Source organism: Salmo salar, chromosome 21 (assembly GCF_965601325.2).
Source record: "Salmo salar chromosome 21, fSalSal1, whole genome shotgun sequence".
Taxonomy (NCBI): Eukaryota; Metazoa; Chordata; class Actinopteri; order Salmoniformes; family Salmonidae; genus Salmo; species Salmo salar.
The window spans coordinates 30,193,729-30,219,736 of record NC_138311.1 but is presented as its reverse complement, the minus strand read 5'-3'; the positions used below and the strand labels follow the sequence as shown (position 1 = coordinate 30,219,736).

Below are 26,008 nucleotides of genomic sequence, written 5' to 3'. Positions count from 1 at the left end.
AATACAGATGGGGTCATGCGTATGGTGGCCCAGGAGGGCCATGAATTAGAGCTAGTTGACATGAAGAGACCAGGACCTTACATGACACTGTACTAACATGAGAGGAGACAACTCAAAGTGTAAGAATGAGCCAGCTCTGCCTCTGCGTGTGTAACTGACTGACTGATCACTGCTTGATGTTCTTTGTACACTCAGGCTGCGGTCTCTGTTCTTGCTCAGAGGTTGGACCTTAGCCACGACACAACTGCTTATCAAAACTCACCTTCTGAGCCTTTCTCTCCCTCTCTCTATACCCGTCTGTCCCCCCCTTTCCCTCTCTGCGCCCCCATGTTGAGATGAGGTAATAGCAGACATGATGGTCTATCTCTCTCTCAGCCTGGCCTTTTTGGTGGCTGCAGGGCTAATTTTGACCTGAGAGAAGCAGGGGGAGGGAAGGACTGAGGATTGCTTAAGGGACGGAAATTACTGAGTTGAAACACAAATGCCTTTTTCCCCTCAGTCTCTTTCCAGCCATTTCTCTTTCTGCCTTTATATTTTTTCTCCTTTCGCTCTGTTTCTTTCTCATTTTCCCTCTCTCTCCTCCTCTCGTGCGTCTCCTGTCTGTTCCCTCTCTCTCCTCCTCTCGTGCGTCTCCTGTCTGTTCCCTCTTTCCCCTCCTCCCTCTCCATTAGTCAGTGGTAAGGGCTGGTGGTCAGTCATCACAGTGCTCTGCTGGCCTGTCTTTCAACTGGTGTGTGATGGTAGGTAAATTACACAGAGGCTGTGCTGCTGGACTACTCTGCTGTGTGCCTTGAGTGCTTTGAAGCTGCCTGTAAAAACACCCTCTCAGCCCCACACTGTCTACTGACTGACTGTCTACTGACTGACTGTCTACTGACTGACTGTCTACTGACTGACTGTCTACTGACTGACTGTCTACTGACTGACTGTCTACTGACTGACTGTCTACTCTACTGACTGACTGTCTACTGACTGACTGACTACTCTACTGACTGACTGTCTACTGACTGACTGACTGACTGTCGACTGACTGACTGACTGTCGACTGACTGACTGTCGACTGACTGGGCCAAGGAAGGCTGAGGGCAGAGATGGAGTTTGTTGCATTGTGATTGTTTGACCTCATAAACCCACAGAATGCCCATGTACAGTGTTGCCATAACTAAGGCCTGTCTCTCTTCCAAATCTTTGAAAAGAGATGTCAATTAGGATAGGATTTTGAGAGGGGTAAAGTGGTATGAAAAAAAATAACAATTACATTTTTTTCATATGGATGCATTCAACTTATGGGCAGGTGGGACGGTAGCGTACCACCTGGCCAACATCCGGTGAAATTGCAGAGCGCGAAATTCAAACTACAGAATTATAAATATTTAACTTTCATAAAATCACAAGAGTAATACATCAAAATAAAGCGTAACTTCTTGTTAATCCAGCCGCTGTGTCAGATTTCAAAAAGGCTTTACGGCGAAAGCACAACATGCGATTATCTGAGGACAGCGCCCCGCATACAAAAGCATGAAAAACATATTTCAACCAGGCAGGTGCGCCACGGAAGTCAGAAATAGCGATCTAATAAATGCCTTACCTTTGATAATCTTCTTCTGTTGGCACTCCAAAAGGTCCCAGATGCATCACAAATGGTCCTTTTGTTCGATAATGTCCTTCTTTATATCCATAAAAACTCAGTTTAGCTGGCGCGCTTCAGTCAATAATCCACCCAGTTTCCCCCCATCAAAATGCATACAAAATGAATCCCAAACGTTACTAATAAACTTTTCCAAACAAGTCAAACAACGTTTATAATCAAACCTTACGTACCCTAATACGTCAATAAATGATAAAATTTAAGACGGAGAATTGTTATTGTCTTTACTGGAGAAAAATACCAAAGAACGTGCTCTCTTCCACGCGCTTGGAAACACTACAGCCAAAATGGGAGCCACCTAGAAAAACTACAATTTCTTGCTAATTTTTCCAAAAACCAGCATGCAACTCTTTCTAAAGACTGTTGACATCTAGTGGAAGCCCTAGGAACTGCAATCTGGGAGGATTTCGCCTTATAATAAAAGTGACAGCCATTGAAAACAGTGGTAGACTGAATTCTTTTGGGGGGGATGGTTTGTCCTCGGGGTTTCGCCTGCCATAATTTTAACAGTTTTAGAAACTTTAGAGTTTTCTGTCCAAATCTACCAATTATATGCATATCCTAGCTTCTGGGCCTGAGTAACAGGCAGTTTACTTTGGGCACGCTTTTCATCCAGATGTGAAAATACTGCCCCCTACCCAAGAGAGGCTAAAGTATATACATTTTGCCCAAAGCTGTTAGCTGTCTGACACACCTGGGAGAGTTTCTTTGGCAAGTAGGGAATGTTCCCTGGCAGGCGGAAATTAGTGCCAGGCCCTGATAGACATTATTATTATTATTATTACCACTCCGATGGATGATCAATTATTTTACATTTGAGTCATTTAGCAGGCGCTCTTATCTAGAGTGACTTACAGTAGTGAGCGCATACAGTTTCATATTGGTCCCCTGTGGGAATCCAACCCACAACCCTGGTATAGCAAGCGCCATGCTCTGCCAACTGAGCCACACAGGACCAGTTCAATTCAGAGTCCTATAAAGGCTAAAGATGTGATCTCTCCCTTACTCTGACTCATACTGTATGTAGTGTGTGTCTGTCTGTTATAATGGCTCTGAGAGAGAGGTCTGTCTGTTATACTGGCTCTGAGAGAGCGATCTGTCTGTTATACTGGCTCTGAGAGGTCTGTCTGTTATACTGGCTCAGAGAGGTCTGTCTGTTATACTGGCTCAGAGAGGTCTGTCTGTTATACTGGCTCAGAGAGGTCTGTCTGTTATACTGGCTCTGAGAGAGAGGTCTGTCTGTTATACTGGCTCTGAGAGGGAGGTCTGTCTGTTATACTGGCTCTGAGAGGGAGGTCTGTCTGTTATACTGGCTCAGAGAGGTCTGTCTGTTATACTGGCTCTGAGAGAGAGGTCTGTCTGTTATACTGGCTCAGAGAGGTCTGTCTGTTATACTGGCTCTGAGAGAGAGGTCTGTCTGTTATACTGGCTCTGAGAGAGAGGTCTGTCTGTTATACTGGCTCTGAGAGGGAGGTCTGTCTGTTATACTGGCTCTGAGAGAGAGGTCTGTCTGTTATACTGGCTCTGAGAGAGAGGTCTGTCTTATACTGGCTCTGAGAGAGACGTCTGTTATACTGGCTCAGAGAGGTCTGTCTGTTATACTGGCTCTGAGAGAGAGGTCTGTCTGTGTCTGTCGGTCGTAATGGGTGTTAATAAAGGGGCATGATGTTAAGGGATTCCATAGGGAGAGATTTAACCCGAGTAGAGCGGGAAAACACACACACACAGTGAAGTATAGTCATTGTGTTTCAGTGTGCCTCCATCATGTAGCACCAGTTTGTGTCAAGAACTGCAACGTTGCTGGGTTTTTCACACTCAACAGTTTCCCATGTGTATCAAGAATGGTCCACCAATCAAAAGGACATCCGGACGACTTGTCACAACTGTGGGAAGTATTGGAATCAACATGCTATCGACACCTTGTAGAGTCCATACCAAGACGAATTCAGGCTGTTCCAAATGTTTGGAATACTCGGTGTACATCTAAAATTGTCTTTCTCAAAAAAAGTAACACTCACTCAAGTACTCAAATACCAATAAAGATATTATATTCCCATCCGTAAGGCTGAGCCCATTTATTTATTTAATCTATATTCATAATCTATCCCCTTTTCAGTGCCTCCAGTTGCCTTACCGCCACACTTCTTCTTACCCCTCAAAGTAGTGTGTTTGGTGGAGGAGTTGAGACAGGACTGGGACTGTGTTCTCCTCTACTCTGTAGTATGGCCCATATGGAGGAGCCAGCTGTGTGTGTGACAGAAATAGATCCACCTGGGCATTGGACCAGCCAGGCAGCGTTGGCATGTGCAGCGCTCAGCCCTTAGCATCCTGGGTATAATGAGGAATGAAGGGGGAGGGAGAGGTAACAGGACTGTCTTATGCCTCCACTGATGCCAGCAGGATGACAAAAGATGGATGGCTTCAAATATGATAATCTGTACCGTGTGTTTGTGTGTAACTCCCACCTTAGCAGGTGTGTGTAATTATCCTGTGAGGGTTGGAGTAAGCTGGTGGTGTGAGTGCTAACAGTACAGTGCTGTGAGATGATGCTGTTTTCCAGCCAGAAATGATTGGATTAGTGTTTACCCCCCCCCTTCCACTTAGCATAATCCTCTTTACAGCTTCCTCTTTTGTGTGTGTGTGTGTGTGTGTGTGTGTGTGTGTGTGTGTGTGTGTGTGTGTGTGTGTGGTGTGTGTGTGTGTGTGTGTGTGTGTGTGTGTGTGTGTGTGTGTGTGGGGGGGGGGGGGGGGGGGGGGGGGGGGGGGGGGGGCATAAGTTGTTCATGCCAAATGCTTCCAAGTCCATTCCTCTATGACCCGCGCTGAACAGCAGTTTAAAACGGCTCTGAGGTCACATTGAATCTTTTTAGTGACATTGACTGCCTGCCTGCCTTTGCCTGACCCGAGGGGCTGAGGTGGCGACGACGTTACAGTGAGAGACCAACAGTGGGCTGTTGGTGGTAGAGAAAGAGCTATAAAAGGCTTGTAAGTGAACGCTACCAGTCCCGGGGCAGCGAGTGATAAAGACAGTGCAGCCAGAGGTGAAGAGGTAGCCAGATGGAGGGTATAGAGGGATTAGTTTGTAGGGATAGAGTGATCAGTTAGAGGTCTGTAGGGTTTGGTATGTAGTTGTCAGCCTCTCAAAACAGCCTGCAGAGTGCTGTGTTGCTTTGAAGTCTCACAGAGCCTCTTAAATCCTGCCTGAAAAGATGCAGAGAACCGCGAGGCACTGAGGAGAGACAGGAATTTACTCAGAGAGAGGAAGGGAGACGGGAGAATGGAGGGAGCGAGAAAGCGTAGAGGGGGAGAGGCTGGGTGTATGAGGAGAGGGTGATGAGAGAGAGGGAGACGGGAGAAGGAGAGAGAGCCTGACAGAAAGAAACGGAGAGTGAGAGGTGGGGGAGGAGAATAATAGTTTCAGTGCTCATACAATATGAGCAGTAGCAGCCTAATCATGTGGTGAGTAATGTATTGTTGGCAGTAATACTGGACCAGGGCAGCAGTAACATGAGCATCAGGGAATACAGCACCGTGACTCTGAGCTCTATGTGGTCAGACTGAATGGCGCCCTGGTTACTAATGGTCTGGTATTATGTTAATATCTTCTCTTACTGACAAGACAACAAAACCACAGAGAGTGGACGAGCGAGGACAGAAAGCGAGTGGACGAGCGAGGACAGAAAGCGAGTGGACGAGCGAGGACAGAAAGCGAGTGGACGAGCGAGGACAGAAAGCGAGTGGACGAGCGAGGACAGAAAGCGAGTGGACGAGCGAGGACAGAAAGCGAGTGGACGAGCGAGGACAGAAAGCGAGTGGACGAGCGAGGACAGAAAGCGAGTGGACGAGCGAGGACAGAAAGCGAGTGGACGAGCGAGGACAGAAAGCGAGTGGAAGGGAACTGATAAATGTAGGACGATGACAACAACAACCTCCCAATATCAAACCAGTGAGCTATTCCACACATTAAATATCACACATTTAGTGCAGATAAAAACATCAGTATTTTGGCAAGATTGCTATTTTCCTGGAGGCCTCTTCTCTTTATCCCCCTGAGACGTTTTAGTGTGTTTAACTGTCCTGCCTGTGAGTTCATGGCCAGTTCTATCTTATTGTGGTCCATTGGAGAAGTGAAGCCTCGGAGTGATTCATTTTTATAATTTTTTTTGTTCTGAAACGCTGTTCTTATTGAATTGAAATCCCTTTCAACTAAGGCAGCCAAAAACAAATCAGAGATTTGTAACGCTTTTATGAGCTCATGAGCAAAATGTGCCTCAAAATGGAAAAAAAAGACGAAGGACCACAAAACAAAACCAAGAAGGATCTAAATAATATGAGGAAAAAGACAATCTTACTCTCACACTATAGCGCACACACAACGTTTTCTCTCGTTTTGTCGACTCGCTGAGCACAGTCTACATGCATGTTAATCTTTCAACTAGATAATCTTTTACACACGCATGCGCAGACACACACACACACACCTGATCACCGACAACTATGAGACAGCTTATAGGGAGGAGGTCAGAGACCTGGCAGTGTGGTGCCAGGACAACAACCTCTCCCTAAATGTGAGCAAGACAAAGGAGCTGATCGTGGACTACAGGAAAAGGCGGGCCGAACAGGCCCCAATTAACATCGACGGGGCTGTAGTGGAGTGGGTTGAGCGTTTCAAGTTCCTTCGTGTCCACATCACCAACAAACTATCATGGTTCAAACACACCAACAAAGTCGTGAAGAGGGCACGACAACACCTTTTGCCCCTCAGGAGACTGAAAAGACTTGGCATGGGTCCCCAGATCCTCTAAGTTCTACAGCTCCACCATTGAGAGCATCACCGCCTGGTATGGCAACTGCTCGCCATCCGACCGTAAGGCACTACAGAGGGTAGTGCGTACGGCCCAGTACATCACTGTGGCCAAGCTTCCTGCCATCCAGGACCTCTATACTAGGTGATGTCTGAGGAAGACCTAAAAAATGGTCAAAGACTCCAGTCACCCAAGTCATAGACTGTTCTCTCTGCTACCGCACGGCAAGCAGTACCGGAGTGCCAAAAGGCTTCATAACAGCTTCTACCCCCAAGCCATAAGACTGCTGAACAATTAATCAAATGCCCCCCCCCCACCCTTTGTTTTTACACTGCTGCTTCTCGCGGTTTATTATCTATACATAGTCACTTTAGCCCTACCTACATGTACAAATTACCTCGACTAACCTGTACCCCCTGTATATAGCCTTGTAATTGTTATTTTTGTGTTTTATTTAATAAAGATTTTCTTAACTCTATTTCTTCAACTGCATTGTTGGTTAAGGGATTGTAAGTAAGCATTTTGCTGAAAGGTCTACACCTGTTGTATTCGGTGCATGTGACAAATAATAAAAAGTAACACAATAAAATAACAATAACGAGGCTATATATAGGGGTACAAATAAAATTTGATTTTTATACACACACACACACACTCAGTCAGTCAGTCAGTCAGTCAGTCAGTCAGTCATAACAGTGAATGAAAAATGGGGAATGGGAGAGAAAGTTACTGCGAGAGAGTGATCAACAAGGAAGAGAGGATGTTGGAAGTTTAAATCTGAAAAATGAACGTACTTTATTGTGCCTCTGTGAGGTCTCTGTGAAAGACACGCGCACACACAGCTGTGTTCTGCAGTTGGTCATGTAGACAGGAAGCAGTGTCTAGTCCCCTTCTGTTTGGGATTGGTGTGTGCCTGCATGCTTTTGCCTGTGCTGCGGTGTATTGTCTGCTCTTTTTTGAAATGTATGTTCTTTTTAATGGAGTCTGTGTGAACTGTGATCTCCCTCAGCTGAAACTGACCACAGGTGTTTCAACTGACATAGATTTCCTCCACCAAGAACTAAAATAACAACCTTGCATGACCCCTGTCCCGTGTGTGTGGTGAGCATGACCTCCTCTCAGTTTCATGGCTCCTGGTCACAGTATTTTAACAGCCTGACACTGACCTCATATTTCATAATTCCCCACTGTCTCTCTCTCTCTCTCTGTGTGTGTGTGTGTGAGACACTACATGGCTGTTTCTTCAGGACACTGAGTGGACATGTCATGTTGACTCTGTTCCTCTTGGGAGAGTGCTGGAGCTAAAGCTCCCAGGATGCTAAATGTTTTAACAGCAGTTTTGTTCTTTGCGTCTCTCCCTCTCCCCCCCCCCCCCCCCCCCCCCCCCTCTCCCCCAGCAGGCGTGAGCGTGGCCCAGAGGGTAGTGACCGTTCAGAGTGGACCGCTGGTACGGACGGAGGGCAGTCACGTGACCATCTGGTGCAACGTGACCGGCTACAAGGAGGGTGTGGAGCAGGACTTTGAGTGGTCCATGTACCTGACCTCGGTGCCCGACCGCGAGATCCGCATCGTGAGCACGGCCCAGTCCAACTATGCGTACGCGGTGTACGGCCAGAGGGTCAACAGTAAGGAGATCTGGGTAGAGAGGCTGACCAGGGACTCAGCCCTGCTCCACATCACCAAGGTCCAGGCCAGAGACCAGGGGCTGTTTGAGTGTTACACCCCCAACACAGACGGACAGTACCTCGGCTCCTACAGTGCCCGCACCAACCTTACCGGTGAGTCCATGTTACAACACAATACAACAAGGATGTGTCCCAAATGGCACCCTTTCCTCTGTATAGTCTACCACTTTTAACCTGGGCCTACATGGGTGCATAAACACTAGGATGTCTACTAGAGGTCGACCGATTAATCGGAATGGCCGATTAATTAGGGTATTTTTGGACACCGATTTGGCCAATTAAAAAAATAAATAAATAATAATTAAAAAAAAATATATGTATTTTTCATTTATTTATCATTTTTTATTTGTATTTTTTTTACACCTTTTATTTAACTAGGCAAGTCAGTTAAGAACACATTCTTATTTTCAATGACGGCCTAGGAACGGTGGGTTAACTGCCTTGTTCAGGGGCAGAATTACAGATTTTTACTTTGTCAGCTCGGGGATTCAATCTTGCAACCTTACGGTTAACTAGTCCAACGCTCTAACCACCTGCCTTACATTGCACTCCACGAGGAGCCTGCCTGTTACGCGACTGCAGTAAGAAGCCAAGGTAAGTTGCTAGCTAGCATAAAACTTATCTTATAAAAAACAATCCATCAATCATAATCACTAGTTAACTACACATGGTTGATGATATTACTAGTTTATCTAGCATGTCCTGCGTTGCATATAAGCGATGCGCATTCGCGAAAAAGGACTGTTGCTCCAACGTGTACCTAACCATAAACATCAATGCCTTTCTTAAAATCAATACACAAGTATATATTTTTAAACCTGCATATTTAGTTAATATTGCCTGCTAACATGAATTTCTTTTAACTAGGGAAATTGTGTCTCTTCTCTTGCAACAGAGTCAGGGTATATGCAGCAGTTTGGGCTGCCTGGTTCGTTGTGAACTGTGTGAAGACTATTTCTTCCTAACAAAGACAGCCAACTTTGCCAAACGGGGGATGATTTAACAAAAGCGCATTTGCGAAAAAAGCCCAATCGTTGCACGACTGTACCTAACCATAAACATCAATGCCTTTCTTAAAATCAATACACAGAAGTATATATTTTTTTAACCTGCATATTTAGCTAAAGGAAATCCAGATTAGCAGGCAATATTAACCAGGTGAAATTGTGTCACTTCTCTTGCGTTCATTGCACGCAGAGTCAGGGTATATGCAACAGTTTGGGCCGCCTGGCTCGTTGCGAACTAATTTGCCAGAATTTTACGTAATTATGACATAACATTGAAGGTTGTGCAATGTAACAGGAATATTTAGACTTATGGATGCCACCCGTTAGATAAAATACGGAATGGTTCCGTATTTCACTGAAAGAATAAACGTTTTGTTTTCGAGATGATAGTTTCCGGATTCGACCATATTAATGACCTAAGGCTCGTATTTCTGTGTGTTATTATGTTTTAATTAAGTCTATGATTTAATAGAGCAGTCTGACTGAGCGATGGTAGGCACCAGCAGGCTCGTAAGCATTCATTCAAACAGCACTTTCGTGCGTTTTGCCAGCAGCTTCAAGCATTGCGCTGTTTATGACTTCAAGCCTGTCAACTTCTGAGATTAGGCTGGTGGAACCGATATGAAATGGCTAGCTAGTTAGCGGGGTGCGCGCTAATAGCGTTTCAAACGTCACTCGCTCTGAGACTTGGAGTAGTTGTTCCCCTTGCTCTGCATGGGTAGCGCTGCTTCGAGGGGGGGGGGGGGCTGTTGTCGATGTGTTCCTAGTTCGAGCCCAGGTCGGAGCGAGGAGAGGGACGGAAGCTATACTGTTACACTGGCAATACTAAAGTGCCTATAAGAACATCCAATAGTCAAAGGTATATGAAATGCAAATTGTATAGAGAGAAATGGTCCTATAATAACTACAACCTAAAACTTCTTACCTGGGAATATTGAAGACTCATGTTAAAAGGAACCACCAGCTTTCATATGTTCTCATGTTCTGAGCAAGGAACTTAAACGTTAGCTTTCTTACATGGCACTTTACTTTCTTCTCCAACACTTTGTTTTTGTATTTTATTTAAACCAAATTGAACATGTTTCATTATTTATTTGAGGCTAAATTGATTTTATTGATGTATTATATTAAGTTTAAATAAGTGTTCATTGAGTATTGTTGTAATTGTCATTATTACAAATGCATTCTAAAAACAATCGGCCGATTTAATCGGTATCGGCGTAGAAAAATCGTAATCGGTCGACCTCTAATGTCTACATATGATACAGTGGTCTCCAACCCTGGTGTTTGAAGCTACATGGTGTGGATGTTTTTGTTTTATCCAAGCACCAACGCATCTTATTCAACTAATCAATGTCTTGATTAGAAAGACTGTATTGTTGAACAGAAGCCTGCACATCCTGTGGCTCTCCCAGGACCAGGGTAGATCCGTAGATACAGGGTAGATCCGTACATACAGGGTAGGTAGAGGGTAGATCCGTACATACAGGGTAGATCCGTACATACAGGGTAGATGCGTGCGTGCGTGCGTATATACAGGGTAGATGAGGGTAGATCCGTACATACAGGGTAGATGAGGGTAGATCCGTACATACAGGGTAGATGAGGGTAGATCCGTACATACAGGGTAGATGAGGGTAGATCCGTACATACAGGGTAGATGAGGGTAGATCCGTACATACAGGGTAGATGCGTGCGTACATACAGGGTAGTTGCGTGCGTACATACAGGGTAGATTAGGGTAGATCCGTACATACAGGGTAGATGCGTACATTGCTCAGGGCAGTTAACCTCTCTTGGGTAGGGGGCAGTATTTTCACGTCCGGATGAAAAGTGTGCCCAAAGTAAACTGCCTGTTACGCAGGCCTAGAAGATAGGATATGCATTTAATTGGTAGATTTGGATAGAAAACACTCTAAAGTTTCTAAAACTGTTAATTTTACGTCTGAGTATAACAGAACTGATCTGGCAGGCGAAACCAAGGACAAACCATCCCCCCCAAAAAAAATTCAGCCTAGCACTGTTTTCAATGGCTGTCACTTTTAAGGCGAAATCCTCCCAGATTGCAGTTCCTAGGGCTTCCACTAGATGTCAACAGTCTAGAAAGAGTTGCATGCCGGTTTTTGGAAAAATTAGCAAGAAATTGTAGTTTTTCTAGGTGGCTCCCATTTTGGCTGTAGTGTTTCCAAGCGCGTGGAAGAGAGCACGTTCTTTGGTATTTTTCTCCAGTAAAGACAATAACAATTCTCCGTCTTAAATTTGATCATTTATTGATGTATTAGGGTACCTAAGGTTTGATTATAAACGTCGTTTAACATGTTTGGAAAAGTTTATTAGTAATGTTTGGGATTCATTTTGTATGCATTTTGATGGGGGGAAACTGGTCTCAATGTCAACAGTGAAGAGGCGACTCCGGGATGCTGGCCTTCTAGGCAGAGTTCCTCTGTCCGGTGTCTGTGTTCTTTTGCCCATCTAATCTTTTCTTTGTATTGGCCAGTCTGAGATATAGCTTTTTCTTTGCAACGCTGCCTAGAAGGCCAGCATCCCGGAGTCGCCTCCTCACTGTTGACATTGAGACTGGTGTTTTGCGGGTACTATTTACTATTCAAGAACATTGATAAGAGGGAGCGGCCTACTGAAACATTGGGAGTATTAATGGTACAGTGACATTTGTTGTTTATGGTGAAAATACTATTAAAACATTCTGCTGTCGGTCATTTTGTGTTTCTGTCCCTTCCAATTAAAGTATGCCTGAAACTCAATGCACTGCTTTTTAAATGGAAAAATCTTTCTTTAGGGCCAAATTTGACCAAATTCAAAAATGGCGATTTAATAGCTATTTAACTAATGCCATTAAGTCTTTAAATGATTTGAATTGTTTGACAGCCCTAGTTAATAGTCGTACAGTATGGCAGTGTGAGAGTTGATAAATTGACCAGTGAAGTGTTGTCAGTGTGCCATTCTAGTTTTTAGTTTAGCACTCTGTTAGCCTCGTGTAGTAGACACAGACCTGTAGTTACTCAGGATTTCATTCATTTCTGAGGGAAAGCGTGATGGAAAGAGATATTTGGTGGGGCCGGGGAACAAAGACCCCTGTAGTAAATGTAGTATATTGGTGGCATTACAACAGCATGCACTCTGTTTTGAATGTGGGGCAAGGCTCAGGCGTAAAGCACTGCAAAATGGTGTTGCTGGTGGCATACTGTATTTATAGACTGTGTGTGTATTTATGCGTGTCTAGGTGTTGAGGGACTGCGTTATGAGCCCCTCTCTGTCTCTAACCTCTTAACCAAGTTCCCCACAGTCAGGGGCATGTTTCAGGGGTCTTCTCCACTTTCTCTTCCCTCCATACCCTCATCCACCTCTCTCAGCAGCTGCACGTATCCGGACACTCAATAGCCTGTCCTTCCCCCCACTCTCTCTCCCTCCTTCAATTCCTCACACTCCTTAACTATCTCTCTCTCTGTGTGTATCAGCTCTCTCCCTGTGTGTATCAGCGCTTTCTCTCTCTCTGTGTATCAGCTCTCTTTGTGTGTGTGTCAGCGCTTTCTCTCTCTCTCTCTGTGTGTATCAGCTCTGTGTGTGTGTATCAGCTCTCGCTCGCGCTCTCTCTCTCTCTGTCTCTCTGTCTGTCTGTCTCTGTCTCTGTCTCTCGCACTCTCTCTCGCACTCTCTCTGTGTATCAGCTCTCTCTCTCGCACTCTCTCTGTGTGTGTGTATCAGCTCTCTCTGTGTATCATCTCTCTCTCTCGCACTCTCTCTGTGTGTGTGTATCAGCTCTCTCTCTCTCTCTCTCTCTGTGTTTATCAGCTCTCTCTGTGTATCAGCTCTCTCTCTCTCTCTCTGTGTGTATCAGCTCTCTCTGTGTATCAGCTCTCTATTTGGGATTGAAGATGTTCTCATCTCGAAGCAGGAAGTGTGTGTCACAGGACAGGAGGGAAGCTGGCTATCTAATCAGAGAAGAGGAGGAAGTAGTGTGAGAGTGGATTAGTGGGGGGTGGAAATGGATAGGAGGAGAAACTGGGTGTAATCAGTGTGCTGAGTTACAGATGGTGACACACAGTGATCAATGTCCCCTCTGTCACAATGGGTTCTGTGAGAGTGATTTTTATAGATGTGGAACATTATACACTCTCTGTCCCCAGGGGCATGTTTTCAGCAGCACACCTGGCTTTGTTCCTGCCTGCCCGATACTGTATCATCATTGTTTGTGAGAGTGAGGTGTGTCTATTGTGTGTGGCAGTAGAATACGACTCCTGGGCCGTGTGTATGGCGGATTGTTCAGAAAGATGATTCCACCAAACTGTGTGTCTGACACACCTTTTATAATGTGACAACAGTCTACAAGTGGCTGATGTGGGCCAACTGGGAAAAACTGCCCCCCTATTACAAAACAACTCATAAAAGCACTAACAAGCTATTGAAGATAAATCTTAAAAATAATAGTAATGTATTATGTGATATCTACAGTATGTCCTTTTTGGTTGTACAAAGAGACTAAAGATTTCCCAGTCACAAGGCCTGGAGAAGGGATGTTTTCTGACTGATCAGTGTTGTAATGCGGATGTCCTGCCAGGTTAAAGGTGAAAGGCTAACATCACCATGTGTAACCGTTTGTACAGAAGTAGCTCCAGGTCAGGGGTCAACCGCAGTCTGTTTTCACCCACATGGTGGACCACTCATTCAGGAGCCATGGTTCCAAGACAGGGGGGGGTCCCAGGAGATAGCCTTAGCATCCTACCCACCAGCCTGTGTCTCCTAAACACTAACTCATGAGATAAAATTACAACATGAAATGGTCCTACTGTGTGTGTGTGTGTGTGTGTGTGTGTGTGTGTGTGTGTGTGTGTGTGTGTGTGTGTGTGTGTGTGTGTTCCCATGCATGTCCTACGCACCAGCCTGTGTTTGAGTGTGTCCAAGGCACCAGCTTGTATGAGAACAGGGACCAACAGCGGACTTCTCTTCTCTTACTCAGCCATGAGGCTCAAAAACACAGTCATGTCCAAGACCAATTATTAACTCTGTGGCAAAAATACAGTACATCAAGTGCTCTTTAAAGTAGGTACTGTTAGTCACTATCACAGTATGACGGTGCTACTTCGCTCCATGACAGCTTCCATACTGCTGGACACGTGTGACATATCCTCACACTCTGTTTTATCTTCTCAGTCTATTGGCTTAAGGGGCTAGTTTATAGTACAGAGTGTGACAGATGGAGACAAACGGAGTGTGTGTGACGGAGAAATGATGAGCCGTTTCTCCTGACTCCAGTCTGATTGGTTACGTCTCCTCGGGCGCTACCCACAATGCAGCTGGTGCTATAGGGGCATGTTTTACATTAGTCTCTGTGTCTGATATGACTATTAGGGTTACTGTCTTGCCTACCACCTATGATCATTGTCAAAGCAACTAGTTAGCTAGGAGAGAGATGTGTGTTGGCATGGTTGCGTGTCGATGTATAGCTGTGTGTGTGTTGACTCCTGTGGAAGGGCGAGTTTTCTTTTAAAGCACATTTTTAGTTTCTCTCTTCCTCTCCCTCTTTTTAGAAGAGAATCAGAATATACCAGACACTCTTATTTAGAGCGACTTACAGGAGAAATTAGGGTTAAGTGATTTTTCACCTAGTCTGCTCCGGGATTCGAACCAGCGACCATTTCAGCTATTAGCCCAACACTCTTAACCACTAGGCTACCTGCCACACTGAGGTAGGTAGACCATTTTTCTGTCATTCCACCAAGGATGGATTCACCCTGTAACTCTATGGTATATGCTGCACTGATAGTGGCAGTCATCTATCCCCATCCGCTCTCTTTCCCGATCTCTCTCTCTCTCTCTCTCTCTCTCTCTCTCTTTCTCCCCTCTTTGTCTTTAGCTGTCTAAGAAGCAGGTCTATGGTTTTGTCAATAGATGTCTTGCCTCTCCAGCCCTGTCAGATTAAACGAGGAGAGAGAGAGGAGGAGAAGGAAGAGGGGGGAGGGATTGAGGAATGAACATAGCTATAAAGAGGGAGGAAAAGGAGGGATTGAGAGCACTAGATGGAAGAATGGAGAGAAATGAAGGAACAAGGTAGATTTACCGAGGGATAGCGTGATGGAAAGATGCCGATCGTGATAACGTCTTGGGCTGATGGAGAGAGTGGGATAAGGAGAGATGTAGAGGGAGAGTTACTGGAGGGGAGAGGAAGGCTGTATCAGTCTGCTGTCTGTTGGTATTGATTGGGAGTGCTAGGCTGTGTGACTGGAACACTTTATCTCACAGACTTCCTCCTCACAGTGACATTGGCTCTCTTTCCCTGTCTCCTCTCTCACTCTCTGACCTCACCATCTCCTTTTCTCTATTTAATTTACAATCACTCTTCTCTCTTCCTCTTGGCTCTGAGTGAATGAGTGTGTGTGCTCTCTGAGCTGGTGAATGGGCACGGGTCCAAACGGAATGAGAGATTTTATCACTCCGTCTACTCTGCCATTTCCCTGCCAATCTCATCTCCTCCAATGACAGGGGTTCCTGCTCAATGACATTACTGCCACTCTAACTGCGCACACACAAACACACACTGCCCGGGCGCTGTCCTGTCAGTCAGAACAAATGTTCTTGTGGTAATTGACTCTGTGAGAGGCGCGTCTGAAGAGCCCCCAGTGGAAATGGGAACAGCACCGCAAAACAATACAGAACGTCTCTTACGGAACACAACCCCACAGTACACACAGAGGCACATTGGAACCACGGAATAGAACATAGAGCACCAAGAATATAACACTGCAAAGCAGGGTGGAACAAGATGGTAGATGGAAAAGGAAGAGAGGAGAGGAAGTAAACAGGTCACAGTATGACAGGGAGGGCATAGGGTCTGTCTCAATACTCTGAACAGGACACAGTGAGTACAGTTACATGCACACAATATTTACATTTTTTTGTGTAGAGTCAGATTAATATTATAGTTTGATTTAAAAAGTTTACATGCTTTGCAAGAAAAGATTTCCTAATAATCCTGTTTACTTGGACACATCTGAAATCCTGATGGCAGAACATCGCCAATCAAAATAAACATTCCACAACAGTGACCATGTTACTTTTGGGAAGCATATTTGATTCTGAGTTTGGACATATAAAGTTTGTATGTAAAAACTACTTCTCAGTTGTTCCTAATTCACTTCACTCACGCTAAAGAGGGAGGCTAGTGTTAGCACATGCGCAGATCAAATACACCGCTGAAGTTTACGTGTCCTAATAATTTGAAAGATTGCTCAGACAACCAAGTGTTTTAATCGGTGTAGTCTTACGTCGATTTTGATCTTACTCCGATTTAAGATGAGGTGTTTACATGACTAATAATCAGTTTATTATCGATTTACTACTGTGCATGTAAACGTACTCAACGTGACAGGGAGATCATAGGGGCCATCTTAATACTCAAGACACAGTGTGATAGGGAGGGCATAGGGGCCATCTTAATACTCTTAATACTCAAGACACAGTGTGATAGGGAGATCATAGGGGCCATCTTAATACTCAAGACACAGTGTGATAGGGAGGGCATAGGGGCCATCTTAATACTCTTAATACTCAAGACACAGTGTGATAGGGAGATCATAGGGGCCATCTTAATACTCAAGACACAGTGTGATAGGGAGGGCATAGAGGCCAAGTGGCTACCTGCCCTCATCTTCCGTCTCTCCTCCCTCATTTGCACTTATGCTATGGCATGAAGTGATGTTGGAGTCACTAGCTCAAGGCTGAAGCTCTTTGTCATTCAACACACACACACACACACACACACACACACAAGCATCTACACACACACACACACACACACACACAAGCATCTACACACGCTGGCAGTCTTGGCTATTATCAATACAATAATAGAATATACAGTACCAGTCAGATATCAAAACTATGAAATAACACACATGGAATCATGTAGTAACCAAAACAGTGTTAAACAAATCAAAATATATTTTATTTTTGAGATTCTTTAATGTAGCCACCCTTTTGCCTTGATGACAGCTTTGCAAACTCTTGGCATTCTCTCAACCAGCTTCAGGAGGAAGTCACCTGGAATGCATTTCTTAAAAGTTAATTTGTGGAATTTCTGTCCTCAATGCGTTTGAGCCAATCAGTTGTGTTGTGACAAGGTAAGGGTGGTATACAGAAGATAGCCCTATTTGGTAAAAGACGAAGTCCATATTATGGCAAGAACAGCTCAGATAAGCAAAGGGAAACGACAGTCCATCATTACTTTAAGACATGAAGGACAGTCAATATGGAACATTTCAAGAACTTTGAAAGTTTCTTCAAGTGCAGTCGCAAAAACCATCAAGCGCTATGATGAAACTGGCTCTCATGAGAACCACCACAGGAAAGGAAGACCCAGAGTTACCTCTGCTGCAGAGGATAAGTTCATTAGAGTTACCAGCCTCAAATTGCAGCCCAAATAAATGCTTCACAGAGTTCAAGTAACAGACATCTCAACATCAACTGTTTTGGAGGAGACTGCGTGAATCAGGCCTTCATGGTCGAATTGCTGCAAATAAGCACTACTAAAGGACACCAATAATAAGAAGAGACTTGCTTGGGCCAAGAAACACGCGCAATGGAAATTAGACTGGTGGAAATCTGTCCTTTGGTCTGATGTGCCCAAATATGCGATTTTTGTATTTTTTATTTGGTTCCAACCGCGGTGTCTTTCTGAGATGCAGAGAAGGTGAACGGATGATCTCCGCATGTGTAGTTCTCACTGTGAAGCATGGAGGAGGAGGTGTGATGGTGTGGGGGTGCTTTGCTGGTGACACTGTCAGTGATGTATTTAGAATTCAAGGCACACTTAACCAGCATGGCTAACACAGTATTCTGCAGTGATATGCCATCAAGTCAAAGTTTATTTGTCACGTGCGCCGAATGCATACCTTACAGTGAAATGCTTACTTACAGGCTCTAACCAATAGTGCGAAGAAAAAAAAAAAGTGTGTGTGTGTAGGTAAGTAAAGAAAAAAACAACAGTCTTCCCTGTGGCTCAGTTGGTAGAGCATGGTGTTTGCAACGCCAGCATGGTGTGTGCAACGCCAGGGTTGTTGGTTCGATTCCCACGGGGGGCCAGTACAAAAAAATAATTATTATAATAAAAACAAATGCATGAAATGTATGCATTCACTACTGTAAGTTGCTCTGGATAAGAGTGTCTGCTAAATGACTAAAATGTAGTAAAAAGACATTTGAAAAATAAGAGTAGCAAGGCTATATACAGACACCGGTTAGTCAGTCTTATTGAGGTAGTATGTACATGTAGATATGGTTAAAGTGACTATGCATATATGATGAACAGACAGTAGCAGTAGCGTAAAAAGACGGGTTGGCTGGTGGTGGGACACAATGCAGATAGCCCGGTTAGCCAATGTGCGGGAGCACTGGTTGGTCTGGCCAATTGAGGTAGTATGTACATGAATGTATAGTTAAAGTGACTATGCATATAAGATAAACCGAGAGTAGCAGCAGCGTAAAAGAGGGGTTGGGGGGTCACACAATGCAAATAGTCCGGGTAACCATTTGGTTACCTGTTCAGGAGTCTTATGGCTTGGGGGTAAAAACTGTTGAGAAGCCTTTTTGTCCTAGACTTGGCACTCCGGTTCCGCTTGCCATGCGGTAGTAGAGAGAACAGTCTATGACTGGGGTGGCTGGGGTCTTTGACAATTTTCAGGGCCTTCCTCTGACACCGCCTGGTATAGAGGTCCTGGATGGCAGGAAGCTTGGCCCCAGTGATGTACTGGGCCGTACGCACTACCCTCTGAAGTGCCTTGTGGTCGGAGGCCGAGCAATTGCCGTACCAGGCAGTGATGCAACCGGTCAGGATGCTCTCGATGTTGCAGCTGTAGAACCTTTTGAGGATCTCAGGACCCATGCCAAATCTTTTTTGTTTCCTGAGGGGAATAGGCTTTGTTGTGCCCTCTTCACGACTGTCTTGGTGTGTTTGGAGCGTTCTAATTTGTTGTTGATGTGGACACCAAGGAAATTGAAGCTCTCAACCTGCTCCACTACAGCCCCGTTGATGAGAATGGGGATGTGCTCGGTGCTCCTTTTCCTGTAGTCCACAATCATCTCCTTAGTCTTGGTTACTTGAGGGATAGGTTGTTATTCTGGCACCACCCGGCCAGGACTCTGACCTTCTCCCTATAGGCTGTCTCGTCGTTGTCGGTGATCAGGCCTACCACTGTTGTGTCGTCAGCAAACTTAATGATGGTGTTGGAGTCGTGCCTGGCCATGCAGTTGTGGGTGAACAGGGAGTGCAGGAGGGGACTGAGCACGCACGCACCCCTGGGGAGCTCCAGTGTTGAGGATCAGCATGGCAGATGTGTTACTACCTATCCTCACCACCTAGGGGCGGCCCGTCAGGAAGTCCAGGATCCAGTTGCAGAGGGAGGTGTTTAGTCCCAGGTTCCTTAGTACGCTCAAAGCTCATCACTAAGCTATGGTGTTGAACGCTGAGCTGCAGTCAATGAATAGCATTCTCACATAGGTGTTCCTTTTGTCCAGGTGGGAAAGGGCAGTGTGGAGTGCAATAGAGATTGCATCATCTGTGGATCTGTTTGGGCAGTATGCAAATTGGAGTGGGTCTAGGGTTTCTGGGATAATGGTGTTGATGTGAGCAATTACCAGCCTTTCAAAGCACTTCATGGTTACGGACGTGAGTGCTACGGGTCTGTAGTCATTTAGGCAGGTTGCCTTTGTGTTCTTGGGCACAGGGACTATGGTAGTCTGCTTGAAGCATTTTGGTATTACAGACTCAATCAGGGACATGTTGAAAATGTCAGTGAAGACACCTGCCAGTTGGTCAGCACATGCCCGGAGCACACGTCCTGGAAATCCATCTGGCCCCGCAGCCTTGTGAATGTTGACCTGTTTAAAGGTCTTACTCACGTCGGCTACGGAGAGCGTGATCACAGTCGTCCGGAACAGCTGACGCTCTCATGCATGCCTCGGTGTTGCTTGCCTCGAAGCGAGCATAGAAGTGATTTAGCACGTCTGGTAGGCTCGTGTCACTGGGCAGCTCGTGGCTGTGCTTCCCTTTGTAGTCTGTAATAGTTTGCAAGCCCTGCCACATCCGACGAGCGTAGGAGCCGGTGTAGTATGATTCAATCTTAGCCCTGTATTGACGCATTGCCTGTTTGATGGTTCGTCGCAGGGCATAGCGGGATTTCTTGTAAGCTTCTGGGTTAGAGTCCTGCACCTTGAAAGCAGCAGCTCTACCCTTTAGCTCAGTGCGAATGTTGCCTGTAATCCATGGCTTCTGGTTGGGGTATGTACGTACAGTCACTGTGGGGACGACGTCCTCAATGCACTTATTGATACAGCCAGTGACTGATGTGGTGTATTCCTCAATGTCATCGGAAGAATCCCGTAACATGTTCCAGTCTGTGATAGCAAAACAGTCCTGTAGTTTAGCATCTGCTTCATCTGACCATTTTTTTATAGACCGAGTCACTGGTGCTTCCTGCTTTAATTTTTGCTTGTAAGCGGGAATCAGGAGCATGGAGTTGTGGTCGGATTTACCAAATGGAGGGCGAGGGAGAGCTTTGTACGTGTCTCTGTGTGTGGAGTACAGGTGACCTAGAATTGTTGTGCTGAGGGGGACTATCATTTGTTTTTAACAGGACAGTGACCTAGCACATCTTCAGGCTGTGTAAGGGCTATTTGACCAAGAAGGAGAGTGATGGAGTGCTGCATCAGATGACCTGGCCTCCACAATCACCCGACCTCAACCCAATTGAGATTAGTTGGACCGCAGAGTGAAGGAAAAGCAGCCAATAAGTGCTCAGCATATGTGGGAACTCCTTCAAGACTGTTTAAAAAGCATTCCAAGTGAAGCTAGTTGAGAGAATGCCAACAGTGTGCAAAGCTGTCATGAAGGCAAAGGGTGGCTACTTTGAAGAATCCCAAATATAAAATAGATTTAGATTTGTTTAACACTTCTTTGGTTACTACATGTTTCCATATGTGTTATTTCCTTAGTTTTGATGTCTTCACTATTATTCTACAATGTAGATAATAGTAAAAAAGAAAAGGAAAAACCTTGAATGTGTAGTTGTGTCCAAACTTTTGACTTGTACTGTATGTCAGCACGCGAGCAAGTGCTGTCTTTAGCTTAGCGCCCACGCTAACGAGCTAGGCTAATGAGAGAGGGTTTAACGTGTTAGCGTTATGAGGGTGTTAACAGGGAACGTGTGTGTGTGTGTGTGTGTGTGTGTGTGTGTGTGTGTGTGTGTGTGTAAATGGGAAATGGGCCAAAAGCGCCACTGCTCCTCTGTTTTGATTTGATTAGCTTAGCTAAGCGCTAACCCTCAGGGGTGCTCTGCCTCTTCTCTGTGTGAAATTAATGCAATGCAGTGGCTAGGCTACATGAATATGAATGCTACAAGAATATGTATATTAATAGGCGATTGCTAATGCTACATATGTATTCATGTTAGTAAGCTGGTTTTCATAAAACAGGCAGGAGACAAATGTGAGGATGAAGCTGGTATTGGAGCCCGGGATGTTTGTGTTGGTTTGAAGTCTTATCTCAACAGAAAAGAAAACTCGAGGTGCTTGTAGGTCTACTTTTTCACAGGAACTGCTGATAACCCTGCTCTGTCTACCACACACATGCACACAAGCAGATGCGTATACGTGTGTCAATCTAAGTAACATAATAAAAAAATCCCCATCAAAATCCGTCAGTTAAAGCTAGACATACATTATCAGTTTTTTTTGCATGGGCTGCGTCGGCTTTCCGCATCTGCGGTGGAAGGTGGCCGAGCTACAGTGGCGTTTGTCAGACAACGAGAAAATCGGTCTTCTCACGAAAACGTCTGTGGCATCCGAACGGTTTGGCCTATAAATATGTATTTAAAAAATAAATAAAAAATGTTAGCATTTCCTTAGCTTTCTTAGATCTCCTCGATATATAAAAAAAGATGCGGCCTGTTTTGCCATTTATGAATGTGTTATTCAATGCGTTTCTATGGGCTATAGTAGTAAAGGCCAAATTCTATATTTGATCAAATAAAGTAAAAATGTATATCTGTATATAATAGCTAAATGATGCATGGTATGACCATCTTAAAACAATTATATGTTTGCTTAGTAGAACCCCCCCCCCCCCCTCAAGGCTTAGAATTTCAGAGGTTAAAGATTACTGCATGCATAACATGCACTTGGCTAATACAGTGGTGTAAGTGAGAGAAAGCATTATTAAACCAGTCAATCTGCCTGCTCGTTCTGTCTCTGTGTGTGGAGGTAGTGCTGGTATCAGTTTAGAGATTAACATCGTGACCACCTCGTTGGCATGCTAATCAGCCCCTCATTATTTGGAATGAAAAATAGTGGTTTAGTTAAAATGTCTACTGTAAAAGGTTTCAGTATGGGCTCTACAGCCCCAGGCTGTCTGTCTGTCAGCCTCTATGTGGAAATGGAGGAAAACTAACTCAGCCTGCAGTCTGAACACACTACACAGTAACACGTGCTCCCGAGTGGCGCAGCGGTCTAAGGCACTGCATCTCAGTGCTAGAGGTGTCACTACAGACACCCTGGTTCGAATCGAGGCTGTTTCACAACCGGCCATGATTGGGAGTCCCATAGGGCGGCGCACAATTGGCCCAGCGTTGTCCGGGTTTGGCCGTTGTAGTCTTCCATTGTAAATAAGAATTTGTTCTTAACTGACTTGCCTAGTTAAATAAAGGTGAAATAAAGGTTAGAAGACTTTCACTCTGACGATAACTATGTGCTCAATCTCCATAGCCTGAGCTAGTGCGTACCTATCACACACACTCTCTCTTCCTCCGTCTTTCCCTCCGAACTGGCGGGTGCAGACATATGCTGCCACCTGTGCCCCTGTGCCAGGGTTGAGCTCTGCCAGAGAGAGGGTGTGTGTGCTGGCTCTAGCTCAGACAGTTGCTCCTCTCATCTGCTACCCTGCTGGACTGGTTCCCTAGTGGTTCTACTCTACCCACTCTCACCCCAGACTTCACATGCATGTCCCCGCCCCTCACACACACACACACACACACCAGACGGTATTTCCCCACCCCACACCACCCTCCTGAGAAGCTCCAGACTGCACATTCCTGTCCCACACAGACACACACCAGGTTTAGCATATTCCAGCCCCTCCCCACCCTGAACCCCTTTCTTCACACACACCCCTCAGACTCCCCACACTCCCCTCCCCCATCAGCACCACACACACACACACACACACACACACACACTCTGGTCACCGGCCAGACCCCCCTGTCTCTCTCTTGGCCTCCATATAGTTGATGCATGGGGCGTTGATCTGATGAAGGAAAAGACTAGCCCTGTCTTACAGACCAGACCTCTACCCTGTGCTCCTGCTATAATCTGCCAGTGCTTCTGGAGATTGGCTTATTTTCCAGTTATTCACACAACATACATACATACACAATCCTCCAAAAGCAAGCAGCACCACCTGGAAGTGGCAACAAGACAAAGCCTGCAGTGATCTAAACACACACACACCACACACAGTAGTGGTGGTCAGATGGCTGAGGCTGTAACTGGCTCTGTTCCTGGGGTTGTCTTCAGTTGGTCACAGTACTTGACCATCTGGGGCTGGAGAGAGTGGGGGATGGAAGAGAGGGAGGAATGAAAAGAGAGGGTGGGGTGCTTCTCTAGGTGTAAGAGGCAGAGAGAGGGAGGTGAAGCCCTGTAACAAAAATAGTAACTAGGTTACATACAGTAGATGGCTACTTTTATTCTGGTTACATTGTGTTTGCACTGTTTGGGAATTCATCCATTCTTAGACAATATACAGTATGGTTGAGTACCGTAGAATGTTTACTGTTACAGTACACAAGTCAGTACGGTTAGAGGAGTGAGAGACGAGGGGAGAAATGGAGGGAGAGGTGGAGAAACGGGGGCCAAGGGAGATGGACAGGAGGGAAATACTTAGGTTGAGAGTGAGTCATAGAACGAGAAACCGAGGTATAGAACAGGGGAATGAGAGAGAAAGCGAGTGATGGCAGGAAACGGATATGTTTTCTTGTGTTTTAAAAGCATCGTGTGTATGTATTTGATGCTCCCAAGGATTTTATTCAGCGACAGCATTGCCTGAACACTTCTCAAATGCTCATCTTAGGAAGATTTGTCTTTCATACACCCACCTCTCTTTCCAAACTACCCCTCCTCTCACACCTCTCTTTTTAATCTCTCGCTTTTCTCTTTCTTCCCTAAATCTCTCTCTTTCTCAAGCTCCTTCCCTTGCTGGGCCTCTAGGAGGATAGGAATCGTGTCAGAGAGAAAGTGTGTGTGTGTGTGTGTGTGTGTGTGTGTGTGTGTGTGTGTGTGTGTGTGTGTGTGTGTGTGTGTGTGTGTGTGAAACCTGTCCTCCTGTCTTTGTGTAAACAGCTTCTCATGCTAAATCCTCTCCATGAATCAGCCTACTAACTCCACCTCACCATTCAGCTGCTACAATAACAAAATCCACCGATTCTTGCAGATCGCCATGTGTCCCTTTTGAATGCAGTGATCCCCCCTTCTGTCTGTGACTCCGTGTTGCAGTGATCCCCCCTCTGTCAGTGACTCCGTGTTGCAGTGATCCCCCCTTCTGTCTGTGACTCCGTGTTGCAGTGATCCCCCCTCTGTCTGTGACTCCGTGTTGCAGTGATCCCCCCTTCTGTCTGTGACTCCGTGTTGCAGTGATCCCCCCTCTGTCTGTGACTCCGTGTTGCAGTGATCCCCCCTCTGTCTGTGACTCCGTGTTGCAGTGATCCCCCCTCTGTCTGTGACTCCGTGTTGCAGTGATCCCCCCTTCTGTCTGTGACTTCGTGTTGCAGTGATCCCCTCTGTCTGTGACTCTGTGTTGCAGTGATCCCCCCTCTGTCTGTGACTCTGTGTTGCAGTGATCCCCCCTCTGTCTGTGACTCTGTGTTGCAGTGATCCCCCCTCTGTCTGTGACTCCGTGTTGCAGTGATCCCCTCTGTCTGTGACTCCGTGTTGAGAGAGAGCAGCTGTCCCCTCAGGGCTCCCATACTGACGTGTGTGTGTGTGTGTTGAGAGAGAGAGAGAGCAGCTGTCCCCTCAGGGCTCCCATACTGACGTGTGTGTGTGTTGAGAGAGAGAGAGAGCAGCTGTCCCCTCAGGGCTCCCATACTGACGTGTGTGTGTTGAGAGAGAGCAGCTGTCCCCTCAGGGCTCCCATACTGACGTGTGTGTGTGTGTGTGTGTGTGTGTGTGTGTGTGTGTGTGTGTGTGTGTGTGTGTGTGTGTGTGTTGCTGTGTCGCTCTGTATGTGTGGTTCCGTGGTTCTTTTTGTGAGTGTGTGTTAGGTGTGCCAGAGGTGTGTGTGTGTGTGTGTGTGTGTGTGTGGCACACAGATTTTCATCTTGGTATAGTGAGCAGTAATATTCACAGGGGGTCTGCTCTCACCCGTACATCTGGTCTAGTTGTGATTGTATAACTTACATATGAAATTATCTATGTTCAAAGAGTGTGAGGGGAGAGACAGAGCAGCTTGCATGTACAGCCCAGTCAGCAAGGTAGTGTGAGAGAAAAGCTCACTATCAGTATCAGCCAGTATGTGTGTTGTGTGCTTGACAAGAGGATAGAGAGAAGGAGAGTGAGAAAAGCAGAATGTGATAATTGGGTGCTGACAAACAGCTTAGCTAAAGAAAGAGAAGCATCAGAGAGAAAGGGTGTGAGAGAAAGGGTGCATGAAAGAGTGTGGAGAGCGTGAAGAATTCGGAGTAAAAAAGGCAAAGAATGGAAGAGTAGGAGTGTGAAAAAGGACAGCGAGAGGAGAGGATGATTCAGCGGCCCTTGTTTAACAGTAGAGCCTTCATGTGGGCTGCGGTCACAGTGACACACCACCTG

At 45.7% G+C, this 26,008-nt stretch overlaps 1 protein-coding gene across 2 annotated transcripts in view; it reads left to right on the top strand.

Annotated features, from left to right (window-relative positions):
- The window catches only part of LOC106582101 (immunoglobulin superfamily member 3), an 89,885-nt gene that overhangs the window by 7,390 nt on the left and 56,487 nt on the right, over positions 1-26,008 (top strand). The window contains exon 2 of one of the 2 annotated variants that reach the window (XM_014164845.3): positions 7,851-8,231. In XM_014164845.3, the coding sequence (XP_014020320.1) occupies positions 7,851-8,231 (381 nt within the window). The remainder of the gene's footprint in view (positions 1-7,850; positions 8,232-26,008) is intronic. The other variant, XM_014164846.3, reaches the window with a different exon arrangement.